Source organism: Phyllopteryx taeniolatus, chromosome 6, assembly GCF_024500385.1.
Source record: "Phyllopteryx taeniolatus isolate TA_2022b chromosome 6, UOR_Ptae_1.2, whole genome shotgun sequence".
Taxonomy (NCBI): Eukaryota; Metazoa; Chordata; class Actinopteri; order Syngnathiformes; family Syngnathidae; genus Phyllopteryx; species Phyllopteryx taeniolatus.
The window spans coordinates 2,997,264-3,021,575 of record NC_084507.1 but is presented as its reverse complement, the minus strand read 5'-3'; the positions used below and the strand labels follow the sequence as shown (position 1 = coordinate 3,021,575).

Sequence of the window (24,312 nt, the reverse complement as noted above, 5' to 3'; positions counted from 1 at the left end):
ATTATCGTTTACTAACACTGACTTCTGTAGAGACATTGTGTTCAGAACTATGTGTCAACGTTTTGAAATCATAGTATTGTTCAGTCAAAGATTGGTATTTGGAATACATGTTGAAACTCTGGAATGCCATGGTGTGTGTAACTGGAAATGTGTTTGACTGGCATAAAGCCCAGTCAAAGTAACATACATGCTGTTCTTCATAAACAATTTTGTGTGTACTTCCAACTGACAAAGCATAATACTGAAAAGGTACATCTAGGGTTTGAGCAGTAAAAAATGGCAATAGTTAAACCTGAATTAAAATAAAAATATAAACAACCTTAATGTTCGCTCTGATCTTAAATGTTGACTTTACATTGTTTATCATGTACAAACAATTAGATAAACATAGTTGGTCAAATGATTGAATTGGAAGTTAAAAATGGCAAGTGAGGGAACATGTCAACGTTCAAGCTTCAAGTTGATGGTCTAATGTGAAGGGTATCATACCAAGTAAGGAAACTGATATTAAAAAATTAACTAGTCCTATTAAGTTCTGATATCCACTGAATTCATTCACTTATACCTGTTAGTATTCAGGTCCTTCATTTTCCATGTTGTATTTTTAGTCAATGCTACACACATCTATATTTGCCCTGAGTACATTTTTTACTCAATACTTTGCGGTGCATTAACAAGTTGGACATAAATTGGTTTGTGAACCTACTCTAGCCCTAGTATTTGTGTGAAAAATTCATACAATAAACAGCTTTCCATGTTCATATCTAGAGTCAGTGTTACAAGTGACCACTGGTCAAATAATGGTCATATTAAGTAAACTATGTATGTTATTATCCCATGAACCCCTAAATGGAACTGGTATACTTCAAAGAAATGTTTCTTTTTTTTTGAAAAACATATTTTCAACAAAATGATTCAAGTTCTTAAATTTTTCTTCCGTTACAAATTGTGTACCACCTCAGTGGAATGACTCAAATAGAATATATTCCCCAAAAACAATAACACAGTAATAATAATATTGCTATTTTTATGCCTCTGAAATCATGCAAAATAAGGCCCAACCTTATTATTATTATTATTATTATTTTTGCTTTTAAACAGTTTTGTTGGTATTATTATTGTTGTTTTTATTATAATATCATTTCTTGTTTCTCTATGCGATTTTATTGTATCTATGATATGGATCCCCCTGAGTCTGAAATAAAGAATAAAGAGCTGCAAGACTAGGCCTTCTATTCCAATTATAATCGGTTTATAAGCACAAACCGAATGAAAATGCTCCATATAAGCACCTTAGTCGTAATGAACAGGCTAAACCCGAATGGAATTTCATTCAACTTCATTGGGGTGGAATATTCCTTTTGCTAAAGTACATTTTCACCATGCTTCGTCTCACCGTTAATGTGCGGTGTCGTCATCGTTTTACGCACGACGTAAATATGGCGGTTCCCAACGGAACTCGTATATGACGGAGGTCTTGTTTTTAACTACTTATAAGTTGTTTTTATCAAGCGTTTTTAAAATAAATCTATAAAAACAATCCCACTTTTCTGAATAGACGATGGACCGGCATCTTGATAAATGACGTGACGTTCAGTGCGCATGCCACACGGCTGTTCCAATGAAATCTAGTGCACAATAATGTATACACCTGATCGCAATAGATCACGTCACATGTGAACAGTTGACCAGAGATCTTCACTTGGAATAATTTCAATCGGAATGACAAAAACATCTCCACGTAAACCCGGCTACTGCCGTCCTATAAAGATGAGCCCTTCATCTGTCAATCAAATATATGTTGACGTTTGCTGTCGTCAACTACTGGCTGAATAACGTGTGGCACTGAGGTCATGCTTAATAAACAGATCATATTCCCAAATTGGTGTTAACTGGGGTCTAACATACACAAAAACACGGAGTGAAGAGCTGATATTTTAAACGACATTGCTGCCGTGCAGCGAGTTGTTTACCAACTTAACTTGCTAGCTCATTTGCCGGTGAGCCAGCTTGTGAGCTCGCAAACAAACAGATAACTTTCCCTTAAGTTTCTATGTTGTGTAAATCTACGTGGCGCACATGGGGCAATGCTGTGGAGAACTGGACAGGTTCACCACCTGCAAGAGTGTACCCATCTGCCGGCGTCCCAATAGCGGCTAATGACACAGCCGTCCAACTCTGTTGGCTCATTGTGTGATCCCCACGCCAGCTCACCACAACAATGACCATTTATTGAGTCGAAACTATCGTGTCCATTTTATTTGTCGAACGATAAGTCGATATAGTCATTATTATTAATTGTCGTGACAGGCGTAGTCAGGATTCAATATTTGTTGTTAACAATGTGTAATTTACTTAAAAGTGCTTTGCCAGAAGCCCTCTTTGACAGATAAAAAGGATTATCTTCAGAAATACTCTTTACAGGCGTGTCTGTAATGTGAACCAGACTGGCAATACACAACCTCCTAATCAATTTTAAGTGGGGAAAAAAATGCTCATGTTGTTTAAGCTATTAAGCAATCCTAATTTTACAACTCTATAAAGCGCCCTCTGCCAAATCATGAGTCAAGACTCATATTACACATTGACCAATCATATTTTGACTTTCCCTGTTAGCTCAAGTGAAATTGAACTGTGTTTAGAGAGTTTTGCCGTAGCTTTGAGTCATTTTCACATAGGCTTCCATGGATGGTTTAGTTGTGGCCTTCACACTCCATTCTTTGTTTTTAAAAACCAGTCGTAATATTTTCATGTTCGAAATACTGGAAAAGGAAGTCTGGACATTGTGTGTAACATGTAAGTGGTTAAAAGAGTAACTATTGGATAAAATTTTAGTCATCCACTAGAACATATCTCACAGATAACCCAAGTAAATGTAAAATCTCCACCTTATAATTATTAAGGAGGGGGTAATACAAATCTGGCCTTAGTTAAAAAAGTGTTATGAGTTAAACCCTGGGCATGTGGTGTTTTAAAATTATTAGATTAGATTTTAATGTAGCCACACTTCACTAATCTCCCCCCCCCCCCCCCCCCCCCCTTAAATTTCTGAACAAAGCCCCTTCCTAACGTGAATGTGCGCGAGACGTGCACTGTACGCAACGTCCACTGTAAACAAGCTGACATTAACCACAGCTGCTGCATTGGTAGCATGACTTATTTGTAATTGAGTGTTAGTATAACGCTAAATGTTATTGCTTTGATGTTTTATTTTTTATTTTTTGGGGCATTTACAATCAGTTTAACAAAAATTACCTTAAACTTAACTGTCCATCAGAAATGTTGCTAATTTCGCGTTGCTGCTAAATCCTCAGCTACCTTTTTTTTTTTTTTATATATATAAACCTGCCCTGTTCAGCTGCATGGCCGTGCAGAATGGTGGATCTCTGTCTTTTCTGATGGAACAGTTTTGCTGTGCAGCTGGGGAATTTGAACTAGTCCCTCTGCTTATTTTTTTATTTTTAATTATTCTGATGTTTTAGGGATAGACAGAGGGACAGAACAGGCAAGGGGACTAGGGGTGTGAGGCACAGCTAAACGGTCTAGATATTTGACCACAAGTAACGTTAGAACAGTCAAATCGTGTTCTTATTTGTGGATGGGTGAGGGTGGGGACACCCCAGGTTATCTGGTGAGGACATGCAACAACTAACCAATAGAACAAGATGAAAGAGGACAGAAAAGGATGTTGGATGAGCAAGGCAGTCCTATTGATGAATGGTATGGTGGGATGCTTTTTATAGTGTCTAAACACCTGTAAGAACCAGTGAGTTGATATCTTAATATAACCTGTGTCAACCAGGACAGCCCTACAACATCCAGAGCCTTTAGGAACTCCGGGCGAATCTCATCCACCACTGGGGCCCTGCCACCGAGGAGGCTTCAACCCCAGAGATGGGAGAACCCACCTCAGAGTCCCCAGACTCCTTCCTCATAGAAAGGCGTGTTGGTGGAATTGAGGAGGACTTCAAAATATTCACCCCACGACTCACAGCATCACGAGTTGAGGTCAATAGCACCCTGTCCCCACTATACACAGTGTTGACGGTGCACTGCTTCCTTCTCCTGAGATGCCGGATTGTGAACCAGAATTTCCTCAAAGCTATCAGTCCATTCTCTATGGCTCCAAACTCCTCCCATGCCTGAGCTTTTGCCTCAGCGACCACCAAAGCTGCGTTCCGCTTGGCCAGCCAGTACCCATAAGCTGCCTCTGGAATCTCACTGACCAAAAAGGCTCCATAGGACACTTTCTTCAGCTTGACGGCATCCGTTATCGCTGGTGTCCACCAACAGGTTCAGGGATTGGCGCCACAACAGGCACCGAGCGCCTTACGGACACAGCTCTGGTCAACGGCCTCAACAATGGAGGCACAGAACATGGTCCACTTGGACTAATATCCTCCGCCTCCTCCGGGACGTGGTCAAAGTTCTGATAGGGGATTCTGCCAGACGTTCCCAGCAGACCACTCACTGTCATTGCCCACATGAGGGTTGAAGTCCCCCTGAAGAACGAGGGAGTCCTCAACAGGGGCGCTCTGTAGCACCCCCACCAAGGACTCCAAGAAGGGCAGGTACTCTGAACTGCTGTTCGGTGCATAGACACAAACAACACTCATGACCCGAAGGTGGAGGAAGGCAACATTCCACGTCCCTAGAGCCAGGTTCTCTACCCGGGGATCGGATCGCCAAAGTCCTAGCCTTTGGCTGCTGCCCAGTTCTCTATGCACCCGACCCCCTTCGCCCCTCCTACCAAAGGTGGTGAGGCCATAGGAAGGGGGACCCACGTTGCTCTTCGGGCTTTGCCCGGCCGGGCCTGCACCAACCAGGCCTGGCTCCTGAGAGGGGCCCCTGTGACCCGCGTCCAGGCGAGAGGGTCTTTGAGAGTTCTTTGTCTGGTCCCCCACATAGGACCATAGGTTTACCCTGCGTAACCCTACCAGGGGCATAACGCCCCCGACAACTTAGCACAAACACCTCCATCACGTGAACGTAACGGCTCAAGGAGGTGGATATACTGTGTGTGTGTGTGTGTGTGTGTGTGTGTGTGTGTGTGTGTGTGTGTGTGTGTGTGTGCGCGTGTGTGTGTGTGATATATCCATCCATCCATTTTCTGTACCCATTTATCCTCACAAGGGTCACAGGCGTGTTGGAGCCTATCCCAGCTATCACTGGGCGAGAGGCACGATACACCCTGAACTGGTCGCCAGCCAAGGGCACATGTAAACAAACAACCATTCGCGCACACATTCACAACTACGGGCAATTTAGAGTCTTCAATCAACCTACCATGTATAATTTTTGGGATGTGGGAGGTAACCAAAGTTCCCGGAAAAAACCCACGCAGGCACGGGGAGCACATGCAAACTCCACACAGGCGAGGCCGGGATTTGAACCCCTGTCCTCAGAACTGTGAGGCAGATGTGCTAACCAGCCTCCACCGTTCAACTGTGTGATATATACATATATATATAATATATAATGTATTTTCACGACCATAAGGTGCACTTAAAAGTCTTAAATTTTCTCCAAAATGGACAGGGCGCCTTATAATGCGGTGCACCTTATGTGTGCACCGAGTTCCAACATCTATAAATGTTGTGTGATGAGCGCTCCGCTTGACTTTTTTTTTTGACCGCTTGACTGACGGGGAGCATTTCCTGCCGACACACTGCTTATACAGAAGAAAAGCGGACGTGGTTGAGGACAGCATGCGGACGTAAAGGGTGCGTGAAGTAGGACGCTAAAGCCACGCCCCCAGTAGGTATATAGCGCCGGTGTGCATTGTGCAAAACAGCATCGGTTTGGCTAAGGACCCCCGAAAATGGCACCTCGAAGAGACACGCTTACGAAGCACAGTTTAAACAGCAAGCTATCAGTTACGCGGAGAAACATGGGACTCGAGCAGCCGTGAGAGAATTCAAGATCAACAAATCCATGGTTCGGAAGTGGAGGAAGCAGGAAAATGAGCTTCGCCAACTCAAGAAGATGAAGCTGAGTTTCCGCGAAAAAAAAAGAAAAAGAAAACGCAGAAACAAGGCGAGGTGGCCCGAGTTGGAAGACCAACTCGAGCAATGGATTGAGCAAAGAACAGCCGGGAGAAGTGTCTCAAGTCACCATTCGACTGAGTGCAATAACTCTGCCATGTGCAGCAAGTGAGGAAGGTTGGCGTCATTCCGGAAGGCTTGACGAACCACTGGACATCCGTGTAAACGGGGTGTTCAAAGTGAAGTAAGCGGCGTGGGAGCCATGGATGACAGATGGCGAACACAGCTTTACTAAGACTAGGAGGCAGCGCCAGGCGAGTTATGCCACAATTTGTGAATGGATTGGGCTAACGTGTCTGCTTGCACTGTTGTTCGAGCTTTCGTAAAAGCCGGCATCATTTCTGAGGAGCCGCACGGAAACGAGACTGACTCTGACAAGTACGAGAGGGAACCTGACGTGTTTGATTGAGAACTTGGCCAGCTTTTCATTTCGGATATAGAAGATGAGGACTGATGGATTTGTGGATGAGGATTGATCAAAATATAACGTGAGTACATTGTTAAATACTTCAATAAAGTACAACCGAACTCAGTTTTGCTCCCGCTGCCTTTTTAAAAACATTGTTTTAGCGTGCAGGCATGCTACCATATGTTTTAAGCTAGCGTATGTTTTACCATGCCTGCGCCCAATAATACGGTGCGCCTTATGTATGTTAAATACAGAAAGCGACCCCGTAACTGAGACTGCGTCTTTTAATATGGTGCACCTTATGGTCATGAAAATACGGTATATATATAGAGAGAGAGAGAGTGAGAGCGAGAGAGAGAGAGAGAGAGAGCGAGAGAGCGAGAGCGAGAGTACCTGTGGCTAGAAACCAGAGCACGTAGTAGTCTGTCAGAAAATGGGGCGATCCATCATTGCCAACAGCCTCTCAAGATATCCACACTTTCTCCCTATTCTTGCCAGTTTCCTCTTTTTTTGTGGCCACCCGCTTCTTTCTTGACAATCGCTCCATTTTGTTCATGATTCAAAAAAAATTATACAGTACAGTATATTTTATGTGGATCCTCAAAACCCCGTACAGGGTTGCAGTTTTTCCCCATTGCATTGCGTCGCTCAATGTGCGGTGCTCAACATGTGACTCTTGATGCATCCAGGAGATGTTGTTTAGTTTTCAAACTGTACGACTTTTAAGTTCACTTCTATATTTGAATTACCTAAAATACGCAATGGCTGAGGCCAAATTAAATATGTGGTCGTTATACATGGATTTTTTGCCACGTGAATGTGCTAGATGGTTCAGACATGTTAAGCGGCCCATCATTGAGAGCACATTAGCCAGTGTTTAGAGTAACACACACATCCGATACCAACTGTATATAGAAAAATATCACTTCCCTGACATGTAAATTGCGAGGGCGATAGATTACTTATGTTGAAATAAATCTGCAAACACTGATTTTGTGTTGTATAAAGATGCAGTGTAAATAGAGGGCCTCATTGTTTGGTATCATGTATGACTTTCGTGAGGGTGGCATACATTAGAATTTTGGGCACAACTGTTAAGATGAGTCATGCTGAGCATGATTGTCGTGAACATGAGCCAATGTATGAACTTTAAATCACAGAGCAGGAATGCTGCACTTTCTCTTTATCATGTGTCAGCCCATTTAAAGGAAAAACACACTTAGAATGCGAACAATTAAGTTCCTTTCATACACACATTTGGAGTAGCTTGTTGCTGCCGTCTTTAAAATGGTGTTTTCTTCGTGACTGAGTTTCATCCTTGTTGAAGTCATCGAAAATTAGTTTGGGAGAAACTGTAACTGACAGGGTTTTATATTTTGCTTACTGTATATATTCCACAGCATCATTTTACCCCCTCATTCTGAGGCTTGGCAAGCATTGTAATTTCAATGATTTAATTACAATAATTGGTGGTTGCAGATTAAAAGCTATTTGATTTGTTGACTGGAGTCATAAATCCGCCACTCACAAGTTGCAGAATGTCTGGCTAGTCAGAACAGATCACTATAGACAGGGAGGGGGATTAACCTACTTACTAATTGCAACTTTTATGAATCATACTGCTTATGAATTCCCTCTCAACATTCACACTTGCCAAGTGGGAGTCAAAGCAAACTGATTGAGAAGCCACTGTGCAGCCTAATGCTTTTACAGGACTCCTGGATGCAAATAAGGACTTGCTGGCTACACTTGGAGCTACGAGGGAGCAACACCAGAACCTGAAACAGTGGAGCCTCAAATCGCTGAACACAAAATGTGGAGGAACATCTCACGTCAAAAACAGTCCATTCCAGTTTTTACACTTGCCAAACAAGTGTAGAATGAAGTTACCCATGTAAATACTACACTCTACCTTAGCCGTGATAACAAGTGACAACAGCATTTAAACGTATTGCCACACCAAACCTACTCCTTGTGAGTGTGAATCAGTTGACCTTATGTTAATAGGTGTATTTTTTTCTTCTCACTTTCTGAACAATCTTTGCCTCCTTTCAGAAAATGTTTTGAACAGCCACAATAAGTCAAAGAGAGAGCACAAAACGCACCTAGCATTATTCCTTTGATGCATGGTGAAATGAGGTACGCAGAGGTCTTAAGAGGCATATGTTCGCGGACATTTCAGTATAATTAATAATTCTATGACTTCAGGGGCATTTAACTTTAGAAGTTCTAATGTATATGGAGCACTCTTGAATCAGTACATCTCTATTTGAACTTCACTTTGCTGAATTACTACAAAAACAGAGGACCTAATCTCCTAATCTAAGTGCAACGATACATGTATTGCAAGTGATTGTTGGGGAAATAGAGTGAAAAACAGGTTTGGGGTTGTGGGTTCAGGTTGTGGGTTTTGGAGTGACAAGACCCAGAAGCTGGCAGGGCTTAGTATTACACTGGCGCTTCCTGTACCACTAGCCGGAGGCAGGAGTTTGGGAAAGGGGTCTGGATGGAAGTTGCAAGAGAAGTGTTTGTGCGCTTTCGCGTGTATGCACACGTGTGTATGTTGCCCTGCCGGATCACCCCGGTTGGAGTGTTTTAACACAGCTCACTGCTCCCACACTCCAACCATCAGGCCAGCAGCCTCAACCAGATCCCACTGTGGTTTATTTTACAACCTTGAACCTCAGTTAGCCTTCAAAACCTCAGCATGGTAATCAGTCCGTCCCAGGATTCTACTTTTAACAAGCCCTTTTACTTATTTACAATACAATTTGCTGCAATATTCTCAAGGTATTCAACTTTACTTTTCTAGCAATTATTTCTCCACTGTAATGCAAATATATAGTCCATGTCTAGATTTGATTTTTGAAAGTTGTTTTTTTTTCTCCACAGTTTAGGCTTCCACTTTGATGTGCTACATCATGAAACAGCAGAGTTTGCCTGCATCTATCTATAAGGCCCCTCCTTTAATTCTGTCGCCACATGATCCCTAATCTGCAACACCTCTATCACCAATACTCCCAGAAGTCTTCCCATTGAGACAAATCAAGATTAATGTTCTGTCAAAAACACGCAGACTCAAAGACTTTCAAACACTACAATGTAGGGTGTAATTAATTTTCCATTTTTGCTTTGAAATATTTTCTCATGTCTTATTTTCAAGGGAATTTGGGCTAGCGATATACAGTATGTACAGTATGTTCCTGTCATGACGCACCTGTGAATTTGCAGGTCTACATTCAGCATATTGCCAGTGCTCAAATTGGTAGTGTTTGACTTTTCTGCCAAAATCATTTGGAACAAGCGGTCTTATTTGAACTCCAATCCAAAAGATTTCTGGCTCCTCAGACATAAATGGTGTGTTTCGAAAGAAGTTGAACTGCCTCCTGAAATAATGACCATGAATGCAAGATACAGTGCACTTACAGCATTTATGGTGCTTTTGATCTTTTTTTTTTTTTCTTTTTTTTGTTTTCCCCATACATAAATTGCAGCATTTTGTCATTCACTGATATTTCCCAGCTATTAAATAAGTTTGGCTCAGGAACAAGGGCAAATTAAGGTACTACGTGCCCCCTAATCCTCAAATACTCTCCCTCCCGTCATGCCTTCCTCATCTGGAAAAGGGTGTCAATTATTAGTTGTTGTTTTCATTTTCCTCACTATTCTCCACGTGGTAGTGGCTCGCAGATGTGTGATAAAAGCTTGTGAGAATAAATGGTGTGTTCCACCTGCCTTACATGTTTTAGGTCATACATGTGCACATGAGTAGGTGGAGTGCTGTGCTTTCCCAAGGCCTTCTCTGTCTCCTCTTGGCCACGCAGTGTGGTCCTCACATGACCAATCAAATATGTCAAACCGCCAGTGCCCCCCACCCCCAAACACACATGTACAGCAAGAGCTCTGGCTTCAATTATTATTGCACCCCAAGGGAAGCTCCCAAAATTCCTCCCCTCCTTATTTGTCAGAAATGAAGCTCTCTTGTTTCCTCTGATTGGCTGAAATATGCCGTTTGATATTAAATCACACAGGTTTCCATTGGCTGCATGACCAAGAAAAATGTTTATCATTTATACTTATATCACTGGGGGGGTGACCCTGCAGCTCAACAATGTAGAAACTTGGCTGCAGGCGGTCATGTTATGTTGATTATGAGTAAGAGGCTCTGCTAAATGGGCTCAAGTGGAGAGACAATTTGGAAAGCATATGAGCTAACTTAGGTTTGTTTAATGTGAAAGATAGAGTTTGAGGATGGGCAGGAGATGGAGGTAGTGTTACAAAAAAACCTAATGAATCTAGACTGACACGTCCCACCGAAATCATAGTTGGGCTTTTGGCTTGATTCAAATCTAACTATGTTGATAAATGTAGTTCCAAATGTTGATTAAGGATCAGTTTCGCTTGTTTGTGTGTCAACAAATCCAGCTAACTCTGGTTATGCACTTCTGATCTCCCATCACTGTTGTTTTTGTATTTGATGCTTATGTCATAACATAACGCACTTGTGGAGGTTTTTTTTCTAGTGCGGCTAAGCGAGGAAAACTGAATGAAAATTAGCATTGACGTTGCCGAACTAAATAAAACTACTCAGCCTGCCACTACATCTGTAGTCATTTTAAACTCTTATTTATTCCATTTAAGCATTCATTTGAATTCACCAGCACAAATAAACATATCATAACAAACCAAAAGCTCTGATGTCATAAGCAGATGCTCGATTGTGATTGTTCCTTTTTGCTTTGCGAATTCATGCGTATCTTGTCTTTAGAATGCATCATCTTTTCTTGGCACTGATAGAATAGTGTTTGTCGCAGTTCAACTACTGAAGCCAGCCATACCCATGCCTGATGTATCTCTCCATCTCTTCCCAGATTTGTGTTTGTGTCCATGTCCTCTACTACAGAGATCACGAAAAAAGAAAGAGCGGTGTACCCAGGCCACTATCTGAAAACTATGGTGCTGTCTTGCCAGACAGGCAGTGAACATTTGCAGTGTTTACTGCCAATGATAAGCTGGCAGGGTTGTTGGTCTTAGGAGTACTACTGTTTTTTTTCCCCTTCCCAATCGTCCTGTAAAAATACTGAACTATTTAGTGGGCAAAGGAAAAGATTGTGAGACATGCCTGTTCATATTCTCATTCATCATACTACCGCAGTGCAAACACAACTTCTTGCATTGTTCATTTTCCTGAAAAGGAGACAATTGATATACCACTTTCCTAAAAAGAAAAGCTGTTTTATGTTATGTATTTATTTTCCGTTTTATTGGACACATTCTTTCATTTGATTGTAGGAAGTTAGCATTTTTTTTCAGGTTTCATTTATTTTTTTTGCCATGTGTTTCAATTTATTCCGTATGTTTTGAATTTTGTTCCCTATCAAATATGAACCCAACTGGGACCTTAAATCCACGGCCTACCGTGACACCCCACCTAAGTGGAATTCATGAAAAGTGATTCAGTGTGACGTTTACCACAATGAAATATATTTGTGCACTAGTATAATAGGTTTCTGTCCCATTATGCGCCAAGGTAACAATTCCATCTTTCTTCCCCCTCTTTTAGACATGCATTAAACCTTGGTATCCTGCGTGACCCAGGTTCAGAGGTTGAGGATCGTCAGTATCAGGTCGACCTTCAGTCCATCAACATTGGCACTGCTCAATGGGAGCAACTCAAGCCAGAGAAGGAGGGAATAAAAGGAGGTGTATCCTCCGACGTTGAGAGGAACTCCCAGAACCCGGCCCTGGAATGGAACATGGCCAGCAGGTCAGGAGAATTATTATTTCTTTATTGTGTACAGACAGCTTAACTCCATCATCATTTGTAAGGAAGTCGTCACACTTTACCCCACCTTTTTCATCAAACTAATGTCTGCTGGACTCATTCGTAATGGCGGCTGTCACAAACACATATGTAAGATGCACAGAGTATGTGTTAGCCAAAGAAACCGAGTGAGAGGTGAAGTTGAACATTTAACACACCAAACGGAGCCAGATCATTTTATGACTTGGCAACTCAACCAGTGGTGAAAAGCTAAGTTATCATTGGACTTACTGTTCAGTAAATCTGTTTACTTGTCAGAGGGACACCATGTCTGGCCTTGGATACATGAAAGATACTTGAGACTGTTGTTAATTGTGAGTCACAGATGTCCTCTGACGGTATTGTGACATTTAGTCTGGCGAAAGGCTTAAATGGTAGTTTCAAGAGGTTTTGATGGTGAGGAAACGCTCCATTCTACACCACTTTTTATTCGATAATACAGGTGCACTTAAAGTTGTGTTCGATAAGTCTAAATATTGTTTGTCTTACCAACAAGTGTTAACATTTTTACTGACTGTAGATCAATGTACAAATCTGAAACCTATCGATATAGATCCCTGCGATGGACGTCACTCATGAATGCATGAACATTTTGGGGAACAATTGAATTCATTTTTTAATTCTGCTTTGTATTGATTTATTCTAATAATATTTGTTAGCTGATATATGTCTTGTCTGAATGAATGTCACGTAATTTATCTCCAAAGTATTGATGTGGGAGCAGGATGTAGTCATTGAGGTAGCTTTCCCTTTAATGGAGCCTCTTTGAACACGTAATTTCACACTTTTGATGCTTTTTTTTAAGGGCTCGGGAGCTTAAACAAGCATGAGTGTTACAGCCTGTTTGGCCTCACATCCATTTTTCCACTCATGTTTTCTGAGGAATCAAACCCAAAATTCACAGACTCATGGGCTAAGAATTCAGTTTTGTTCTCTGTTAACTAAAAACAAGCGTGCAAGAGTGGAGTGCAAAATCAACCTGGGCCTGATTTCTCTCTGATCATCAGGATATACTGTCGACGGAGTCCATCTAAAAGCGCGCCTTAGGTAACTGATGGCTTTCCCGATTGAAAATTTGGGAGAGCATCGCAAGCGTAAAATGAAGTTTGAAATGATGGCATTGGAAGTGTTAGGGGAGGAGGCAAACAAACATTACTGAGTTACAGAAAAGAAATAGATCGCTCCCATAATCCATAAAAGATCTGTTTTGTTTGATTTAACTCGCCCGAGCGCATGGCAGTTGGATGTTTGTGCCAAGCCTATGTAGAATAGCATTTCAAATTTGGGACAGCACACCCGACAAACTGCTCTGGGAGAGGCCAGCACCAATTTTGTTTGTACAGTGGCTAGAAGAAGTATACACGCCCCTGTTCAAATCCCAGGTTTTGGTGATGTAAGAAATGAGACCGAGATGAGTGATTTAAAAGCATTTTTCACCAATAATGTAACCTGTAACCTGTGCAACTCAGCTGAACGCAAAATGAAATCCCTTTTTTGGGAGGATAATAATGACAAATGTGGCTGTGTTTAGAGTTAACCAATAACATTCAAACTCATGTTAAATAGGAGTTAACAAACGACACACCTGCCACCATTTGAAGTGTCTCTGACTAATTATCAATGACGTTCAGATGTTCTTCTGAACACAGACACATCCCCAGTTACTGTATAAGAGGGTGTGCACACTTGTGCAACCACATGATCTCTATTGTTTATTTTTACTTCTGCTCTCTAAAATATTTTCGTTACTGGTTTTAGGTCTCATTAATGGTGGAAAAAGCTTTGAAATTGATGACATGAGTATCTGAACTATTGGTGGTCGTTATCCATCAAAAAGTCTTAATTGTTTCTAAGAAAAAATCTATTCTAAAGTAATGTTTTTTCAAAATGAAGGTACATGATTTGTAACATATTTTCTGAGGCTGGTAATTACATTTTTAGATAAATCACATTTTTCTCCTATTGCTTAATCTAAGTTTTCCATGAAAATTAACACAAAAGCATGTTCGTGTCTTCAGAGCTCAGTACTGTACGTTGGTTCTTTTACAAACGGTCCTTCTTTGTCACTCAAGCTGTCTTTACCGTTAATGCCACTCGAGAGAGACTCATTATGTTTCTGCAATACACCAGAGGGATCTGTGAGCGGAAATGCCAGGATGAGGAAGTCCTTTTGCATTCACACAAAAAAGCCCACATTAAAATAAATGGTGTTATTTCTGAGATATGAATAAATATGTAAGCATTTGTGAAATTGGCGGAACTATTGCATGTCTTTACCGTTATTGCGGTTGTATAAAAACAAGAATAATTTACTGAGTACCGCACTTGTAACCGCAGAGTTTTAAGGTGCAACATGTGAAAATTGTGCAACTCACACACACAATTTTTATGCACTTTTGTGTGTTTTTTTAATTTATTTATAAAAAGAAGTGTATTCCAGTGGGCCACCACCCTTTCCTCTGTCAATAAGCATTGCCTTTACTATGAATGCATACATTTTTAAATCATCAATAACGTTTAGAAAGTAGGACTTTAAGTCTGGCTGTTACAGCATGGGAGACATTTACCCATTTTAAACCAAGGCGGCATAAAAGAATTGCAAATATGTATTTATTTATTTATTTTACAACTGTATTTGCCATTATTGATCAAATGATATCTCAATGACCCTTAATACACATTTGACATTGTTCTTAAAAAAAAATAGACACAAATACACTTGAGTCGCAAGGCAAGCAGACTTGTGGAGTTTATTATGCTCATTTTGTTGAGCATGAAGTCATGCATGGCTTTGGTTTGACCTCCTGCGTTTTAGGTGACTTAAGAGGTGTTTCTTTTTTTGCGGCACATATTACAAATGAATTAGCTAAATGTGTTTATGTATTTCTCCAATTATCTCTCGATGAGATAACTATTTCAATCCTAATTGAATTTGTCATTTGTATGTATGAATATATAGGTTTTACACATGGCAGCGATGACTCCCTCACTTTTCGTTTTCATACCAAATATAAACAGAAAAAAAAACAGCACTTAAGACAAAGAGTTGAGTTCACAGTTTTACTTGTCTCCTGTAATCACACAAAAATGCAACCCCCTCCATTTTAACAAGATTTGACGCACACCACTTCCAGAGTTCTCACCTTCCACTTGTTTTCTACATCGATACCCTCACACTCTCTCCTGTTTTGGAGACACTAGGCATGTTCTCTCCACAGCTTTTTGGGTTCACTACAATTCCAGTAGTTTTGGATCAGCAGTGGCCTCAGTCAGTTTCCTGAGGTTTTGTGAGGAAATTCCAGCACCACGGATCCACTGACAGGATCTGTCCTCATCCCACTGTGTAGTTGCTGGATAGGAAAGACCCTTTGTCAGGGCTCTGTGAACTTTCTCCATCTCTCAGCTTGTCAAGCCTTCCTCATTTTGCACATGCCATTGATATTGCTGCTGTTTCGTTTTGCACAAAATATAAGCCACACTTCCCGTGTGTTGTTGTTTCCACCACATCCACTCAAAGGTGTATAGAGACACACACTCAGCTCGATGTCAGAGGCCCCCCATATATTACTGGTAAACTGAGCCCTATGCATTTTTGCCTTTCTGGTGAATGATAGCACCTGTCCACTGCAACGAGACACTTACTGTTTCAATCCCTGTCTGAGGAGAGATTAGCTAACACCAATTGCCCTCATAGATCATTTCACCTCTAAATGAAACCTCTTTTGCTGGCTATTCAAAGAAATGTGTCAGAAAATAATAGCCTGAGGGCAGCAGTAATGCACATTTGTATTGGAGAAGTGAAAATGATAGTGGTTCGGGCTGAGTACTGTACTCCAGGCCACCTAGAGACAGGGCTTTTTATAATCCCGGCCAACTATAAATATTGTAAGCCATACAGCATGATTGTTTTAATAGCAGCAGATGTGGCAATTAACACCACCTTATAAAGCTGGCTTGTATATTTGTTTTACTGCTAACAAATGTTCCCACAAATATGACCTGATTGTGGGAATGCACATTAGTGGAATGAAGAAAGCTGATGTGAGAAGGTCTCAGTTTGATCTTGTGTATACAATTAAGGTTGTTCCCAACTGGGACTTGTCAAATAATGTCTCACTATGTCTCTAACTTTGTTTGTGCTTCCAGCTAAAATGTGTTTAGCCAGGAATTTGAATCGTCTATTCACGATACTATTATGTCCAGCATATAAGAAAAATAAATCACTGATAGTTGGAACTTTTATTTTCCTTTAAATGTGACATGGCAATGCAAGTGTATGAAATGTGTCTCTGGTTGTCAACTTGAGACATAACAATGATTCAAATGTGAATACTTTTTTTCCCCTAGTGTATCATGACATTTTAGCTCAATTGGTCAAATGAACTCCAATGAATTCTGCCTTTACAAATGTAAAACTAATAATCCAATTTGATGGACGTGTGGTTTTAGTTTGCAAACATGTAGGACTGCACTGATGATACTTGGAACCCGCTGTAATATTTTGTCCTTCTCCTTTGAAATTGTTTCCCAGGAGCAGGGCTTTACATGAACACCCGCCAAGCCGCAATTTGCGGGTCAGTTTCCACCATGGCGGGGAGCACGGCCACTCCCACTTGCCACTTTGGCGGGTTGAATTGTATTCATTTTTTTTGTACTGCACGCAGTACACGTAAATTCGACCACTCTACTCCTCTGTCTCATTCACTCTGCCTTGAGTCCACACACATATGCACGGGCGCACAAGCAAACACGCGCGCGCGCACACACCCTTCCGCCGATCACACGCTGGCCGGCGGCCACGTGTACACAGACTGATAGCGCTTTTGTCAGGCATGTTTTAGAGAGGGTATTCGAGCATTTTACCATTCTGTAATTTGCAACTTTGCAAACTAAACAAAGATATATAACTGGTAACACCCATGTCTGCCATTATACCATATAAGACTCATATACAGTGTTTTAAAGCTGTGTAAGTTGCGTCTTTGTTCCACAAAGATACTGAATATGCAACTTAGCTGTTGCAGCTACAAGACGCAAATAACTGCAGGAATTGTCTTTTGACGTCAGCTGTATTTTTAAAGCCAAAACATTTCGATATGGGCTTACAACGGCGCGACAATACGCCTTGCCTGGGCTACGTCGTTCGACTGACGTTATGTTGCCTCCATACAAACCGATACATCAATATTAAACAATAGAAAATGAAACCATAAAAAGGTATGTGGGGTGATCAGTTCAATGCCCTGCGAATGAAATGACCTGGATGAATGAGAATATTCACAGGCAGGCATAAACAGTGAACCTTATTTCCAAACATGATCATTAAAGATTGATGCCTCTGATGAAATGAATGTTGTTTTTTTCCAGAACCTTCCTAAAATGCATGCACTTAACCATTGTTTGATTTTATATGTATTTGTGTAGTATCAGGAGGCACCAGGAGCGTCGGGCCATCCTGACACCCATTGTGACTGACTTCTCTGTCCGAGTGACTGCTGCCCCCGCCATCATCTTCAGCAAGAATCTCTCCCTTGATACTGGACAAGCAGAGGTCAGTGGACTGAGCACAGCTTGTACAGTGTCAAAGCATTTTTTTTTTTTAAGTTCCCATCATGGAAAGTTTGATTCAATATTGAGTAAACGTTTGACCACTAGTGCCACCTTATTGTCCCCTGTCCTTGGACCTTGACGTTCTTAGAATGGGGACTGCAGAACTGGTTCTATGTTCTTGATTTCGGGTGATGCCAGATGTATTCAACTTTTGCCTCTTTACATACAGTAAGTCCCTCATTAGGAATCCCACAGACAGAAAACCATGTAATGGAGACTTTTGACCTGCAGAGTTCAAACCTCTGCTTGTACAGCTGATGTTTTCTGGCCCAGCTCGCTCCAACTTCCTGCCTCTTTGATGCCTACTCTCTCCGCACAAACATTCCCCTTGACAATGCATAACAACTAATTCATAATCTGCACTGACATGTACACACAGGGTATGCAAAATATGATGTGCGGCTCCCAAGGATTTGGAAAACATAACTAACAAGTAGGGATTATAATATATCTGATATGACTCATATATTAGAATACATGAAACACTGTTACAGTACTTTACATTTTTTAAATGAATTTTCTCCTATTCTGCTTCAATGATTGATTTGCTATTTGAACTGCCCTTTCTTTTTAGGACTTTGTGGTGTGTGGCCATTCTCTTGAAGTGAATGTGACCAGCAGTCTGGATTTTTACCTCAGCGTTGCGCAGGTGCACCTCCTTCAACAGCTTCTCAGAGACAACATCAGGGGCATGGACACTCCTGTGCAAGGCACTGAGGTAAAGACCTGTACAGTAATTGCAATTCCCCATCCTAACTTGGCACTCACGGTCACTGTCCTTTAACGTAATCTTTAACTTTTGTTTAGTTGACACTGTTAACTTGAAGATGGTGCTTCAACATAATACATCCATATACTTATACTATATATGTTATTCATATACAGTGGTGTGAAAAAGGGTTTGCCCCCTTCTTGATTTCTTTCTTTTTTTCCATGTTTGCAACACTCAATTCTTTCCCATCAGCGAGCAAATTTGAATATTAATCAATACGGACAAGACAAGTAAACACAAAATGCATGTTTTAAATGAAGGTTTTTATTATTAAGGGAGGGGAAGAAAATCCAAACCTACATGGCCCTGTGTGGGAAAACTGATTGCCCCCTTAACCTAATAACTTGTTGGGCCACCCTTGGCAGCAACAACTGCAATCAAGGGTTTGCTATCGCACTTGCAATGAGTCTCTTTCAGCGCTGTGGAGGAATTCTGGCCCACTCATCATTGCAGAATTCAGCCACATTTGAGGATTTCCCAGCAGGAACTGCCTTTTTAAGGTCATTCCACAGCATCTTAAAAGGATTCAGTTAAGGACTTTGACTGGGCCACTCCAAAGTCTTCATTTTGTTTTTCTTCAGCCATTCAGAGGTGGACTTGCTGGTATGTTTTGGATCATTGTCCTGCTGCAGAACCAGTTCGTTTCAGCTTGAGTTCACGAACAGATGGCCGGACATTCTCCTTTAGGATTTTTTGGTAGACAGCAGAATTAATTGTTCCATTTATCACAGCAGATCTTCTAGGTCCTGAAGCAGTAAGACAGCCCTAGACCACCACCACCACCATATTTTACTGTTGGTATGATGTTCTTTTAATGAAATGTTACTTTTACGCCAGATTTAATGAGACACACACCTTCCAACAAGTTCAAATTTTGTCTCGTCAGACCACAGAGTATTTTCCCAAGTCTTCAAGAGTCAAGATGTCTTCTGGCAAAATTGAGATGAGCCTTAAGGCCTCTTCATACTCCCGCGTGACCGCCAGCGCCCGCACTGCATCACGTGACTGACGCATTGGCCCACACGGCGCCTCTGCGTCACTTGACGCGCACACGGCAAAAATTGTTGCTGCGCGTAGAATGCCGCGAAGATCACCTCTCGTGATTGGTCTGTTTTAGTCACATGCTGTGATGACGTACTCGGCGTTCCCCTTGTTTCTACATACCGCCCGCCGCCTTCTTGATCGATTTTGCAGCATAATTAAACATCATCTGGTCATCTAGGTCCATTTGTTCTAGCAGACACTTCCACGGTCGCCATTGTTGTTGCTTTGTTCCTTGTTACAGAAAGGAAAGTAAAAATGGCTACCGGAAATGGCCAAACAATGCAGAGGAAACTCCACCCTGTGGCGTCCTAGCCAATACCAGCCGTAGCGACACCTCCGACTTGGAGGACAACTGCAGTACATTTTCAAAACTGCGCGTGTGGGTTGAACTCAAGTATAAAGGCAAACTGCGTGCGGGTTAGCCGCAGTGACTTCAGCGTGGTCGTCGCCCGTGCGAGTATAAAGAAGCCTTTAATGTTCATTTTGCTCAGCAGTGGTTTTCGTCTTGGAACTCTTGTCATGCAGGCCATTTTTGCCCATTCTCTTCTTATGATGGAGTCATGAACACTGACCTTAATTGAGGCCAGTGAGGTCTGCAGTTCTTTGGATGTTGTTGTGGGGTATTTTGTGACCTCTTGGATGAGTCATCGCTGCAGTCTTAGGGTAATTTTGGTCCACCGGACAGTCCTGGGAAGGTTTAACACAGTTCTGTATTTTCGCCATTTGTGGATAATGGGTCTCACTGTGGTTCGTTGGAGTCCCAAAGCTTTAGAAATGACTTTATAACCTTTTCCACACTGATAGATTTGAACTATCTTTCTCAGTTGTGGCTGAATTTCTTTAGATCTCTGCACGATGTATGGCTTTTGCAGATATTTGGTTCTACTTCACTTTGTCAGGCAGGTCCTATTCAAGTGATTTTTCGATTGAGAACCGGTGAGGCTGTATCAGACCTGGACGTGGCTAGAAAAAATTCAACTCCGGTATGAAAAACCACAGTTATGTTTTAACATGGGGGGGGGGCCAATCACTTTTTTACAAAGGGCCATGTAGGATTTTTTTTTCCTCCCTTGATAATAAAAAACATTTAAAAACTGCATTTTGTGTTTACTTGTCTTTGACAAATATTTAATGTATGATGATAGAAAACGTTTATGTGTGACAAACATGCAAAAAAAATAAGGAAGGGGGCAAACACTTTTTCATACCACTGTATGTTATTATATAAAGTTGAGTTATCCATTGACCTCTGTCGACTTTGGTCAAAAATCCTATCGCAAATGTTTTCTTGATATATTTTCTCTAAACTGGTGCCTATACTGGGGTGCATCCAACACATTGAAATATTTACTCAGCACACAGTGGTTCTCTAATGTGGCTTTAGTTTACTGCACTGTGCTCAGCTGCAGCTTTCAGGGCCTTTTCCTATTGTTTACAGGACAGGGAGCTCCCAGGCGCCATTTGCCCAGTCTGACCGCTCAATAAAACTTGCTAATGGAACACAATATAAAAATATTTACCAGCTGTGGTGAGGATGAGAGTCATAGCGATGAGCAATGGACAGCGAAAAGAAGAGACTGTGCAATGAAATGAAAAGAAGTGACTTGACAGGCATGGAGTAATTCTGTTCCTCCACCTGTAGTTCTTTTCTGCTTGTTTAATCAAGTAGCGTGAATTCTATCAAAGATATCACAAGTGACATTAGCTTCTCTGGAAAGAATAAAGGTAATTAACATATGTAGTATATTTTAGAATATTGTGTTAAAACAATTCTTGACCAGTCACTTGTGAAGCCCTTTTGTTACTTAGACAGCTAGACCTATGTAGGTAAGTGCTAGCTTTACATCTGCTCTTGATTTGGTCTTGAAGGCCTCACCTTTGACTGGTAATGATTCATGGCATGATTCTGCTGAGGGTCAGCTAATGGCTAGAAGAAGGTTCATCCAAGTTCAAGGCAAGATGGGAAAGATCAGCAACTCCTCTGGGAGGTCTACAAAAAGATTACATAGGATAGTTGTTTATCCATTAGCCAATGCATGAGCAGAATCAGAAACACAAAAGGTTTTTTTTTTTTGGCCAGCAGTTGGTGTCACTCTAGAACTATAGCAGAACATGATACGCAACCAAATATACCAACTTTATATATTACGTTTGACCTGGTATGATATACAGTGGAATCCCGGGTTATGAATGACTGTGGTTACGAACACTTTGGGTTACGTACCAAACTTTTGTAGAAAACTGACCTCTAGTTACGTTACTTTCGGTTTGTGAACGGTCTTGGTATGAACAAATGGAAGGATCTTTTGTGCTTCTACTTGCACTGCGTCACAATCATCGACTCTGCATAACGCTTGGATGTAACGTGAAAACCAGTTTTTTGCTTTGCAGCGTAAGGCGGAAATCTGTTCTAGGCGGACGTTCCTCCTCAACATCATCGATCATCTTTTGTGATTTGACGTAAAAAAAAAAGTCCGAAAATCATTTATTTTCATCAAAAAAAATACTATTTACAGTATGCACAGTATGTTATTTATTGAATTGTTGCGTCTCCTTAATTAAAACAACGAATGGTGAATGTTGGCTTAATCATGTCAACATAGCCCTTCACGGAGGTGTTAGCTTGGCAAAGCTCCGCCTCTACACACATTCAGCTAATCCAAATGCGAACAGCAGCCGCCACGTTATGAATAAAGAAGGAAGGAGGTGTGCTATTGTCGCGTGGAACTTTTTCTAAAAAAGTAAACAAAGGGCTAAACAGTCAGAATGGCACCCAGGATAAAAAGGGAAACTGCTAAAGTTAGTGTTAGGAAGCACTTTTGATGAGCAGAAAGATGTGCGCATTGTGAAACCGTCATTTACTGTGTGTCACACACTACAACTGAAAAGGTACACACACTCTGTAGCTTTGTTGTTTGCTCTTTATTAACCTGACAAAAATAAGAAAGCACTCGCTGGTGATAGCGTTTGGCAATAAAAGAAATGATCATAAGAAATGTGCAGCATGACAACAGAAAAGTTTCCCTGGATCAGTTTGCTGTGCCATAATCAACCAATAAATTAGAAAAGAAACACCTGAATCAGAATTTCCCCGTGTTTTGATGGAAGAACGCTCTTCTTCAATGAGGAGCTGTATTCCTCCTCCCCATTCCCATCCTTAGTTAAAGTTAATGAGCAATAAACTGCAATCATATTTATTTAGTGTTTTATTTCTTTAAAATAGTGTGTTTTCACTTATTTCTATATTGCACTCTATTTTTAACCACATCCTGATAAAACAAAGGTAAGTATAATAACATTTTGGGGCTGGAGCAGATTAATTGCATTTCCATTCATTTTAATGGGAAACATTACCTCGGATTAAGAACGTTTCGGGTTACAAATGGTCATGGAACCAATTATGTCCATAACCTGAAGTGCCATGGTATATGGAAAATTGGCTTTTTAACTGCTAGCATACAAATAGTTGGATATATTGATTTCCTGCCCACCGATCAAGTGTGAAATTACACAAACAAGTAAATACTTGGTTTTATGGCCAACATAAATGATCAGTTTCCGAAAATGTGTCTATGAGCAATGTGTCCATTCTCCATTTATGACTTGTTAGCCAGAGTGTCATGTCATAATGAAAGCACGTCACAGACGTATCATTAATAAGACAGCTTGGAACTGGTTTAAATTGGAGGAAATGCATAATATGGCTCCTTTAAAGGTTACTGAACGCAAAGTGTGTCCACCTATGTTGGTAAATGCTTCTATTGCCGTCAACTTTTATCACCTTGTAATTCTTTTTCAAGAATAATCTTGCATGCATGGAGGTTAATCACAATAAATATGGTCTGGCTCATCTTGTTTTAACTATCTGTAGCTCCATCTGTGTCAGGGGTGTGAGTCCTTTGTGAACTGCCTCTTCCCGCTTCTTGGCCCAGGCTAGTAGGAGAGAATTCCACAATATTCCAGCATGGGTTGGTCATTAAGCAGGAGCCCATTGTGCAAGCTACGAGTCCCTCTAGTGGTGTGTTTTATCTCAGTATCCCCCCCCCAACTCAAAGGCTGAGTCTTCTCACTTACCAATCTGCTGTGCCAAAAATCTGTCTCCCCCCAGCTAATGCATTAGGCCCACCACAACAAAACAATCGTATCAGTCGCATGTACTCTGACATTGTTTGCTGGTGGAATTCGCAAGAGTTTTTGATGTATTGAGAACAGAACACAATAGATGCTGGTCCTGTGTTAACGGCATACAAAGAAGTCATCAAGATAAAATGCATTTCCATTTGCCAGTTTCCAAGATATAAAAAAAATGTATGTATATATATTTGGAACCGTTATATTTGTACATTACAAGTACATTTCATGAGTGATATTTATAGTATTTGACAGTTGTGTTTGTACTTCATTTATACATCCTGTTCATAACATTCTATTAACGCTCTATTAAAAACGGTTCCTTATTGTGTTTTAGGAAAGCCTAAAAAGCAACTCTGCTCTCACTCAGCAGTTTAGATTAAACACTGCTCCTCTCTCAATGTCCCTTACTTCTAAGTCTTTTTTTTTCCTTGCCTTTCTTTCCCACTCATTTTGAGAACATGCTGTTTGACTTGAA

At 41.0% G+C, this 24,312-nt stretch overlaps 1 protein-coding gene across 3 annotated transcripts in view; it reads left to right on the top strand.

Moving 5' to 3' along the window:
* The window catches only part of LOC133479384 (intermembrane lipid transfer protein VPS13B-like), a 489,205-nt gene that overhangs the window by 310,536 nt on the left and 154,357 nt on the right, over window positions 1-24,312 (top strand). For all 3 annotated transcript variants that reach the window (XM_061776308.1, XM_061776310.1, XM_061776309.1), the window contains 3 exons: window positions 12,017-12,220; window positions 17,702-17,828; window positions 18,462-18,605. In XM_061776308.1, the coding sequence (XP_061632292.1) occupies window positions 12,017-12,220; window positions 17,702-17,828; window positions 18,462-18,605 (475 nt within the window). The remainder of the gene's footprint in view (window positions 1-12,016; window positions 12,221-17,701; window positions 17,829-18,461; window positions 18,606-24,312) is intronic.